Source organism: Cricetulus griseus, chromosome 3 (genome assembly GCF_003668045.3).
Source record: "Cricetulus griseus strain 17A/GY chromosome 3, alternate assembly CriGri-PICRH-1.0, whole genome shotgun sequence".
NCBI lineage: Eukaryota > Metazoa > Chordata > Mammalia > Rodentia > Cricetidae > Cricetulus > Cricetulus griseus.
The window spans coordinates 20,639,287-20,651,047 of record NC_048596.1 but is presented as its reverse complement, the minus strand read 5'-3'; the positions used below and the strand labels follow the sequence as shown (position 1 = coordinate 20,651,047).

At 40.0% G+C, this 11,761-nt stretch overlaps 1 protein-coding gene across 1 annotated transcript in view; it reads right to left on the bottom strand.

The window, feature by feature from the left end:
* Positions 1-6,106: 6,106 nt before the first annotated feature.
* Blnk (B cell linker) overlaps positions 6,107-11,761 on the bottom strand; it is a 77,627-nt gene continuing 71,972 nt past the window's right edge. The window contains exon 18 of the mRNA XM_027407341.2: positions 6,107-6,473. Coding sequence (XP_027263142.1) covers positions 6,354-6,473 — 120 coding nt within the window. The 3' untranslated portion in view covers positions 6,107-6,353. The remainder of the gene's footprint in view (positions 6,474-11,761) is intronic.

Genomic DNA, 11,761 nt, shown 5'->3' with positions numbered 1-11,761 from the left:
TTGAGTTTCTCTCCACTTAATTTGATGTTGGTTGTTGGCTTGCTGTATATTGCTTTTTGTGACCAAGATTATGTATATGTATCCTTTGTATCCCTGATCTCTCCAAAACTTTTATCAGGAAGGGGTTTTGGATTTTGTCAAAAGCTTTTTCAGCATCTAATGATATGATCGTGAGGGTTTTTTCCTTTCAGTTTGTTTATATGGTGGATTACACTGATGGATTTTTATATGTTGAACAAACCCTACATCTCTGGGATGAAGCCTAATTGATCATGGTGGATGATCATCTTGATGTGTTAATTGGATTTGGTTTGCTGGTATTTTATTGAGTGTTTTGCACCAATATTCATGGAGGAAACTGATCTGTAATTCTCTTTCTTTGTTAAGTCTTTGTATGGTTTGGGAATCAGGCTAACTGTGACCTCATGAAAAGAATTTGGCAATGTTCCTTCTGTTTCTATTTTGTGGAATAATTTGAGGACTATTGGTATTAGCTCTACTTCAAAAGTCTTGTAGATTAATTTTGGTTTGAAGTCTATTTTGTTATATATTAGAATAACCACACCAACTGGCTTCTTGGAACCATTTGCGTAGAAAATTCTTTTTCAACCCAATACTCTATCTTTAAAGTTAAGGCAAGTTTCTTGTGTGCAGCAGAGGAATGGATCTTGTTTTCACACTCATTCTGTTAGTCTGTGTCTTTTTATTGGGGAATTGAGTCTATTGATATTGAGAGATGTCAACAACCAATGATTTTTAATTCCTGTTATTTTGTTTTAGTTGTTGATGGTGGTAGTGTGTGTGTGTGTGTGTGTGTGTGTGTGTGTGTGTGTGTGTTTTCCTTCTTTTGGTTATGCTGGTGTGAGATTATTTATTGACTGTGGTTTTGTGGGTGTAGTTAACCTCCTTGGGTTGGAGTTTTCCTTCTAGTCCTTCTGTAGAACTGAATTTGTGGATAGATATTGCTTGCTTAAATTTGACTTTATCATGGAATAGCTTGTTTTCTCCATCTATGGTGATTAAAAGTTTTGCTTGCTATAGCTATAGTAGCCTGGGTTGGCATCTGTGGTCTCTTTGAGTCTACAGCATATCTGTCCAGGCCCTTCTGCCTTTTAGAGCATCCATTGAGAATTGGGTCTAATTTTAATAGGTCTTCATTCACATGTTATTTGGCCTTTTTCTCTTGCAGCTTTTAATGTTCTATCTTTGTTTTGTGTGTTTAGTGTTTTGTTATTATGTGGCGAGGGCTCTTTCATTTTTGGCCCAGTCTATCTGGTGTCCTGTAAGCTTCTTGTACCTTTATAGTCATGTCCTTCTTTAAGGTAAGAAACTTCTTCTATGATTTTATTAAAAATATTTTTGGGTCTTTGAGATGAGATTCCTCTCCTTCTATTTTTGTATTGTGTCTTCAACATCTGAGATTCTCTTTTCCATTTCATGTATTCTGTTGCTAATGCTTGTATCTGTAGTTCCTGTTTGCTTATCTAGATTTTCCATTTACAGAATTCCCTCAATTTGTGTTTTCTTTATTGCTTATATTTGCATTTTCAGGTTTTGAACAGCTTTATTCATTTCCATCAACTGTTTGGGGTTTTTTCTTAGTTTTCTTGAATTCTGTAAGAGATTTATTGATTTCCTCCGATTTTTTGATTGCCTTTTCCTCAATTTACTAAAAGGATTTATTTACTTTCTCTTAAAAATCTCTATCATCATCATAAAGTTGGTTTTAAGGTCATGTTTTTGTGCTTCATTTGTATTGGAATATACAGGGCTTGCTATAGTGGGATGGCTGGGTCTTGGTAGTGACATATTATCCCAGTTGTTGTTTATGTTTTTGTTTGGATTGTTTGTTTGGTTGGTTGATTGGTTTTTCAAGATAGGGTTTCTCTCCTGGAACTCACTCTGTAGACCTTGAATTCACAGAGATCTGCTTGCCTCTGCCTCTACCTCCCACCACCACCACCTGGGTGTTGTTTGTGTTCTTATATTTAGGTTTAGGCATCTGGATTTGGAGTGTTTATAGGTCCTGGTGCTAATTTCTGTCTTTGTTGGACACGTGTTTTCTTTCTTCCTTGGTTTCTGTTTCCTCTCTGGTTTTCTAGTTGCTATGGCCTGAGGTTGAGTAGAGGGTCTCCACCTACATTGGGGGCTGGACTTCAGATGGCCTGCATGGCCTCTGGTCCAACAGGTGTTTGCTGCCCATGTTTGGGGGTGGAGTTCTGGCTATGTGCATGGTCTCTGATATGGCTAGGAGTATTCTGGGATTCAGGATGGTATAGGATGCTTCTGACTGGTTTTCAGTGAGTTGGCCTGGTCTCTGGGGCTCAGGATGCTGGCCTGGTCTCTGATGGAGTAGGTGGTTTCTGCTAGATGTGTGTGTGGGCACAGATAAGGTGACAAGGAGAAGAGGGGCATTGGGAGTTAATCTGGGTGGGTGCAGACAGGGCAAGGATGAGGGAAAGTGATTTTTTAGTTCAGGGAGCTGGCCTGGTCTCTGATGGGGTGGAAGGCTTCCACCAGAGGTATGGGCAAGGATATGGTGATAATGAGAGGAACGGCAGTTGGAGTTATGTTGGGCGAGCATGGGTGGAGTGGGGGGGGGCAGTCTTACCTGGGGTTCAGGATGCTTGCCTGGCCTTTGGTGGAAGAGGAGGCTTCACCAGAGGTGTGGGCCAGGATAAGATGACAGTAATATAGTAATTCCTAAATTAAAAATCCTGCTTGATGCTTTTATAAAATGAGAGCTCTAGATTGAAATATCTGAGTGGTTATTTGGGTGCCTCCAAAGATATAAGATTATTTATGTCCATGCTTCATGTGCCTAACGTATGTACTGACTGGCACACAGCAGGCTCAGTGACTGTGGTCAGGTTAGAACAATGATAACTCACACTCCTGAATTTTTACAACTTTAATACAGTCTGAACAATCCTGTAAGATAAACTGCATCATCACCTCCATTTCATGCACGGGCAAGCCAAATTCACAGTCTGTGGACACAGAAGCTGGCGTTGCATTTAAAGTGTCACTCCAGAGGCCCTGTACTAACCCCCATCGATGCCTGCTTCTCACTCACTGAAGAAAGTATGTTAGGCTTGTTGAGGTCTTGGGTATGTAATATTCTACCCATTTTTGTAGGGGAAGCTGTAGCCACGCCTACTTAGGGGCTGGCTACAGGTGTGCCTGAGCACGCTTGTGAGGGCATGGTCAGAGTGACGTAGTGTGACTGCGTTTGCTCTTTCGATTTCACTTTGGTACTTGCTGTACAGACTGCTGCCACGCCGGCTGGCTAGGTCACTCTGTAAGTAAGGCTTTTCCCTATTAAATACCCTTATATTTCTACCTGACTCCGTATTGGTAATTTCCCACTATACATTTTGATATATTAAAGTTTAAGAAGGTATGTGAGTCATGGCCTAAAGCCTTGGATCTTTGTGTGATTTGTCCATGGAGAAGCCCTAGGGTGCAGGAACTTGGAGAAAATTGGTGGGTGGTTGTGTATATATCTAAATGAACTTTTCTTCTTGGGCAAAGACCAGCAATGGCTTTCATGAGATTCAAAGAACTTTGTAGTTACTGAAAAAAAAAATCAAAACTCACAGATACAGAGGAAAACCTTAGGGGTCTTCCTGACATGTGTTCAAAATAAATGTCCACAAGCAGTTTTAGGCAGATATATTTGAAGACTTGTTCACAAATTAGTTTTTAAGCTCTTCAAAGGAGATTTTGGCTTGGGAGCTGAGAGTTAATATTTAATAGGCATAACTAAGTAATAGGTGTATTAAAATGTAACTTTGTCCACTCTGTCGATACCAAAAAAAAGTTGTTTTGAAAACGTAAAAGCTGATGTTAACAAGGATAAGAAGAAGCATGCCTGTTAGCATGCCAGAAAGCAGACACTAGCGCTGTCCAGCTCCGGAGTCAATACTGTCTTGCCTTGTGCTTGGATGGAAGTGTTCATTGCATTCATTGCACCTGAACTTCACAGAGCAGACCTGTACGTTTTTTCCTATGCATCCTCACCTCTACTTAGAGGTTGAGTTATACACCGTCTTCAGGTCATTTTGAGTTCGGTCCAGCTCCAAAATCATGCATCACATATGACTAGGTTTGCTTCACATCAATCCATTTTATTCTTAGTCAAACTTGTCCCCATTGCCATAACGTACTTTAGCTCCCTGGGTTCAATGCTATGTATGACTGGCTCATTTCAGCACAGGGCAGGCAGGCTTCTGATGGCCACAGGCCCTTTCCGTCTCTGCTGCTCGTTGGCACAAGCTTGCAGCCTTTCTGTTGCCCTAGCGGCAATCTGCTTTTCGCAATTCTTAAAACAGAAAACTGGAACCAGGATGTCGCCTTCAGCCACTGTGCCACTCCCATCCCATCAGCTAGTTTGCCTGAGAAATTCTCTGTGAAAAATGACTTGCTTGTTAAGTATTGAAAACAATAGACAAGCTGTAAGGTGGTGGCACACACTTTTAATCCCAGCACTTGGGAGGCAGAGGCAGGCGGATCTTAGTGAGTACAAAGCTAGCCTGATCTACAAAGCAAGTTCCAGGACAGGACTGTTACACAGAGAAACCCTGTCTTGAAAAACAAAAAACAAAAATAAATAAATAAAGAAAGAAAGAAAGAAAGGAAGGAAGAAAGAAAGAAAAAAGAAAAGAAAATCATAAACAAAACTGATGGGATCTCTTGAGGTTTTCTTTGAGACTTCTGCCTGCAGAGGACAGCTTTGGAGAAGCAGGTAGGGTTGCCTACTCTTTAATGGACTCTTTCTGGGAGGTGGGGATGGGGAAGTCATGTTAGGTAGGATATTTCTCCCACCACTGGAGATGAGAGGATCCCTCCGCAGAGACTATCTTATGGAGCCCAACTTTGGCTCCAAGAAACCCATCATAGCAGTGCTGAATATTAAATTACTATGGATTTGCATAGACATGTATTTTTTTTTTTAAAAAAAAAAGCTATGCTTCTTCATCTTGTTGGAAAGTGCCACCTGAAGGACAGTTGGAGACAGAGCAAAAGAGACTGCTCTGAGAACAAGGATGATAACTGCAGTAACAGAAGAAATGAATGAAGATTTACTTACAGTAAAAACTATTTCCATGTAGCTCTGAGCAAAACACAGAGGGTGCCTGTACTTCCTGTCATCAGCAGGTGTTCTTTGTAAAAGATTGCCTCAGTCTTCCTTATTGTAAATTGTTCTTTCTAGTACATTCCAAGCAAGTCCACTTTTTTTTTTTTATCAGAGAAAACATGTTCTATCCAGATTTTCAAAACTTTGGTGTATATACACATGTAAGATGTTATTTGTAAAAAGTGTCTGTGAATTGTATTCATTTCACAGGGCTGTTATTACCACAGACCACTACAATCTGACTCATTGACCCCCAGATCTAGATGCTTGAAGTCTGAAGCCAAGGTGTAAAGGGGCCGATGTTTCCTCTGAACCTGGAGGGGATCTGCCCTTGCCCTTGCTTGGCCTTTGCTGGTTTGGCAGCCATCGTTGGCATCCCTTGGTTTGTGAGTGCACAGTTCCAGTCTTCACATGGTGTCCTCCTCTGATGCCTCTTCTTTCTCGCTATGCATGACTGCACCTGTAGTCACAGCTCTTTCCCTCATAAGGAACATGTCAACAGGTCGCCTGATGGGTACCTTACTGACCCCATCTTAACTTGACTTTTTATCTGTAAGGCCTTAGACACAATTCAACCCATAATTTAGTAGTCATGAAACTGACATATAAAAACATGCCATGCTGTTTAACTAAAACCGGGTATGATGGTGCACACCTCTGATCCCAGCACTTGAAAGTCAGAGTCAGGTGGATCTCTGTGAGTTTGAGGTCATCCTGATCTACAGAAAAAGAGAGTTCCAGGATAGCCAGAGCTACGTAGTGAGACCCTGTCTCAAAAAGAAAAAAAAAAAAGTTTAACTAAGACATAACTGTCGTGCACCAGTGGTAGACAGCCTGGCTACATTCAGGTGCAGTGATTGCTGACAGGCCTAAACTCCCAGCAGCTTTGTTGCATCCGAGAGTATGATTTTCTCAGTTAAAAATACAGTGTTGTTTTCTTACATGACTGAAAATGCATTACACCTGTTTCTTTTAAATACATTTATTTGGAGAATATTAGTAGCGTAATAACTGAACTTCCCCAGCTATCACTTCATCAGGTCAGGCACTAGAAAAGTTGATGTGAGCATCTTATGAAGGAGTGAAGTTTACCACCTCAGTGGCTTCATTCATCTTCTCTGCTATTGCTGATGATTCAGATACAGAATATGAAGTTTTCTCAAAAGAAGAAATGGAGGAAATGTCTAAAACAGTGGGATCGATGTCTCTTTCTTTATGAAACTTTCACAGCATATTTCAGTCTTGTAGAATCCTTTGTGTTATTCTGACTGTCAATAAGAACCAGGGGGTTGTGCTGATGGTTCTGGATGATGTCCACAACACTTCCAAAGTACTAGGGAAGGAAAAATGGGTGAATTAACATCTGTTTATGTTACCTCCATGCTCCTCTCCTCTCCTCTCCTCTCCTCTCCTCTCCTCTCCTCTCCTCTCCTTTCCTCTCCTCTCTTTCTCAAGGTGTTCACAGTTACCAGGTCTCAGTTGATATTCTGCTCAGAAGTGTCCATCTAGTTTAACAAAGACTGGAGCCTGCAGGGTGGTAGGTTCTGGACCTTCCTGTATTTAGTAGGACCAAAGCCCCATGGATAGCTTCAATTAGAATACCTACTTAGTCAAGTTACCTCACTGATTAGGATGTAATTTTTTTTTAATGTCTTGCTAAATGAGTTTAAACATTTGCTTCTGAGTTGGGTGTGTTAGAGCACCCTTGATCCCAGCACTCTGGAGGCAGAGACAGGATGAGCCCAGAGTGAAATCCAGAACAGCCACAAAGAAACCCTGTCTCAAAAATAATTAAAAACCAGTTTTTATTGTCAAACATGAAACTGCCATGTGATAGGCTTCTCTATATCCCTCACAAAACACAAATTTGATGTGGGATGTCCTTCTGTATGCTGTTAAGATGTATTGCTTTTATTGGTTGATGAATAAAACTGTTTTGGCCAATGGCCAGGTAGAATATAGCTAGGCAGGAAACCCAAACAGAGTTACAGAGATAAAGAAGGCCAAGTCAGGGAGATGCCATGTAGCCGCTGGGGAAGCAAGGTGTGAGGTAACAAGTCACGAGCCTCATGGTAAAATATAGAACATAGAAATGGGTTGATTTATATGTAGAGCTAGCCAGTAAGAAGCCTGAGCCATCAGACAAGCAATTATAATTAATATTAAGCTTTAGAGTGGTTATTTGGGAACTGGTGGGCAGGATGAGAAAAGCTTCCAACTACACAAGTTATTTGTAATTTTGCACGAGTCTTGACAATCTCCCAAAGGCCCAATTGCTAAAAGCAATGGTTCTCAACCTTCTCAATGCTGCAAACCTTTATACAGATCCTCATGTTGTGGGGACCTCCCCAACCATAAAACTGTTGTTGCCACTTCATAACTGTAATTTTGCTACTGTTATGAATTACAATGTCAAAATCGGATATATGCAACCCCTGTGAAAGTGTTGTTTACCCCCAAAAGGGTTGCGACCCACAGGTTGGGAACCAGCATACTAAAGGCAAGGTAACCACAGTGCCACTATTATGCTAGTGGAAACTTTAAGTAACAGGCCTCATTGGAAGTCTTTACTTCATTCTGGATGTGCCCTTGAGGGCATTGTGGGACACCAGTCACTCCTTCTTCTTGTGAGTAATTTCACTCTTCCATGATGTACTGACTTAACCATGGGGTCCAAAAGAGTAAGGCCAATCTATTACAGACTAAGACCTTCAAAACTGAGTCAATATAAACTTTTTATCTTTGTAAGTTGGTTATGTTAGGTATTTTTATTATAATGATGGAAGCCAACTGCAAAACAACTTATACAATAAATTACTCTTAGGATTCAGTACCAGGAAAACTGATTTCCTAGCTACATTTATTATTTTGTTTTCTTTTCTGAACAAGAAAGGAGAGCTTTGGGGCTGGAGAGATGGCTCAGAGGTTAAGAGCACTGACTGCTCTTCCAGAGGTCCTGAGTTCAATTCCCAGCAACCACATGGTGGCTCACAACCATCCGTTATGAGATCTGGTGCCCTCTTCTGGTGTGCAGATATACATGGAAGCAGAATGTTGTATACATAATAAATAAATAAAATCTTTTTAAAAAGAAAGGGGAGCTTTATGAATCCTCTTATTTCTGTCTATACTTGGCTGCTGCTTGTAAACTTAGAGCCAACTTGATGACAAAGCAATACTGAAGCTTTATGCCCTACTCCTACCATACACATTAATCTTTCTATATTTGAACCTCCCATGTCTGTAAGTCTTGATTTAAGGATGTCAGAAAGTTTGTTTTGAAAAATGATCAAAGTTTTAAATGAAAGATTAAATAAATATAATACAATATATAATTATTAATATAAATATAATTAAAATAAATATAATAATTAAATAAATATAAATAAATTAAATAAATATAATAATTAAATAAATATAATAAAATGCATTAAGTATACAAAAATTCACACTCATCAAGTAGGTACATTTATGATTTTTAAAATAATAGGTCTGCAATACTTCTATGGTTTATGGAACTAGTATCCATTGACTTTATTGTGTCCCTTAACTTCTTCAGTACAGATAACCATCTGGTACAAAGCAATTTAGAAGTTTCATTGATTGTTTGGAGGACTAAGGATGCACGGATCAAGATTCACAGGACTAGGCTCAATATAGATTAATATAATTTCTTTTCGGGGAGAAGGCACCAACACAAGAAACAGATGACTGCCACAAGTTCCTGCTCCAGGGATCCACCCAGGCTGCTCTCTGTGACCCGACTGGAAAGAAGAAAGAGAGCTGGGATCCGGACCCTAGATGTAATCCTACCCTCCATTAGGTCCACACCTGTGCCCACATCCAAATGGGCATGGTCAGCACTACAGGTGCAGGGGTGGGGGAGTAGATATTGCACTACAGATGACTTCCAAGATCTACATATTGATAACAATGTATTCATAATACTGGACAACTTCTCAAATGAAATACAGGTGCATTTTAGCTGGATGGCCATCTGAATGTTAGACTGTGGCGGAGAGGCAAGCCGTAGGGACTTCCACATGCTTTTACCTTCGTGCCCTCCTTCTCTGCAGCCACTCAGCGCTTTTGCAAGTGCCAGTGGGATTCCTCCCTGAGAAATGTCATGATACATTCATTTGGGGAGGGGGCAGGAAGACAGGGAGGAGGCACAGAATTTTGCCAAACTAAACACAGAGATTTGAAAATGAAAGGACTAGGAGATGAGCAAAAACAAGGTCTTTGCTGCTGAATTCCAAGAAGTGTGTTCTGAGCTCAAGAAACACAGAAGAGGATTTGAATTGAGTTGGAACTGAGATAGAAGTGGAGTTGAAGCACATTTGTGGTTTAAATAAAAGATGAATTGCCATTGTTTAGTTGTTGCTTTCCCCCAGTTCTCTTTATTTATGGTCATATTAATTAGGTGTATTTGAGATGTCCACATATGTACAGAAAATAACTGGTTCAGTAACTCAACGTCTCATGGACAATAAAATAAAGCAGTCATCAAAGCTATGAGGCTAATATACTATGCAAGCCAAAACAACTGCATGAAAAGTTAAACAATTAATTAAGTAATTATATTTTTGCTTTATCTATTATTCTACACAAATAGAAGTAGAGAAAGGGGGGCACTGGGAGAGGAAGGGGAAACTGGTTGGGATGTAATACATGAGAAGTAAAAAAATGTAGAGAAACAATCTTTAAAAATATATGCATAGTTGATATTAAACAGCACAAATTTTCATTTCCTATTTTATGTTCAGTGTATTGAAAACATAATTTTTTCTTACAAATAATTTAAAGATTTTCAGTTGATTTTCAGCATTGCCAGACACCATTATCATTTTAATCCAGGGGCTGGTTATGCCGAGAGTGGAGGAAAAGTGCTGACCAGTTAGGACAAGAAGAACTAAAGAACTAAAGAATTTTTGTTAACTAGTGTGTGGCTTTTTCAAAATAAGGAAGCCCAGAGCCTCTCTGAGAGTTCAAAGTTTAAGAAAATTTCAGGACCTGTGAGTAGGACAGCTCCTGGCTCCCCATTTTCATGCCTCTAGAAGGTGAGCTACACCCTTGAAAAGACTTGGAAAGGAAGCCAGTCCTGGGGCTGTCCTGTTAGCATCAATCGACACCATCTCCTAGCACTGATTATGATTAAGTAACATTTTCCAAGAGGCTTTTAAGATAGCATTTCCGGCAGGAGGGAATCAGACAGAGACCTGTACATAATTTTATCTTGACTCCTTCAACCATCCAAACCTCTTTCATTGCCCGTGAGACTCTTTTGTGATAAATGCCACAATACATTTATTCTGTCTGTTTGGCATAAGGAGCTGTGAAGCTGAGCGTAATTGGAAACTAAAAGGCTAGAAAATGAAATAGAACAGCTATTTAACTTTGTTATATGACAGTGCAATTTTGCTCTTGATTAGTGTTCTCAGACTCAAAAGTTTGTCTTTTCTAATTATGACATAAGAAAACACTGACATTGGATTTGGCAATGATTTCCTGGATGTGACATGAAGAACACAAGCACCAAAACCAAGATGCATCGATGAGAACATATCATAGAACAAAACCAACAGCTAAAAGGGTACCCAAGGAAGGTAGGGAATATTTTGATACATTCCCAAACTCAGAGCTGGGCAGTGGTGGTGCACATTTTTAATCCCAGCATTTGGGAGGCAGAGGCAAGGGGTTCTCTGACCAGGCAAGGCCAGCCTGGTCTACAGAATGAATTCCAGAATAGTCAGGGATACACAGAGAAACACTGTTTCAAAAAAACCCAAAACAAAACAAACAAACAAATCTCAAACTCAACAACAGTAAAAACTGGAACACTTGATTGGAAAGTATTCAAAGGACTTTGAATAAACAGTTCTGCATGGATGATATATAAGTGGCCAACAAATATATGAAGAGATGCTGAGCAACACTAGTCACCAGAGGAATGTGAATGAGGTATCATGATGCATCCATTGAGATGGCTACTATAACAAACAACCCAGAAAATAACAAGTTACAAGTATTGGTGAAATATGAATTTGAACGTTGTGTACTGTTGGTGGGGTTCTAAAATGGTTCTGCATGTCAAGCCTCATACCTAAACATGATCAAGATGGCAGATGGACCATGATAGTGTTGTGCTGTGTGTGTGTGTGTGTGTGTGTGTGTGTGTGTGTGTGTTTTATTTACTTATTTTTTTTTTGAGACAGGGTTTCTCTGTGGCTTTGGAGGCTATCCTGGAACTCACTCTGCAGACCAGGCTGGTCTTGAACTCACAGAGATCCTCTGCCTCTGCCTCCCAAGTGCTGGGATTAAAGGCGTGTGTCACCACTGCCCAGCATGTGTGTCATTTTTTAGAAAACAAAATAAAGAGTACAGAAAGGCTATTTGGTTTGTTTTACAAATGCCTTTCAACCAACAGTTGAATTCATTCATTTAGTATCCACTAAAGTAAGCCATTTTACTCCAGTTCTGTGAAGGCAGAAGTGAAGAAGACATAGTCCCAGCCTCATCATTGGAGAAGACAGATGCATTAGCAACTGTGATTTAAAAAACAAACAAACAATGCTGGGTTTGGAAGGGTGTGGCTCTTTCTGAAAGTATCTTCAAAAAATG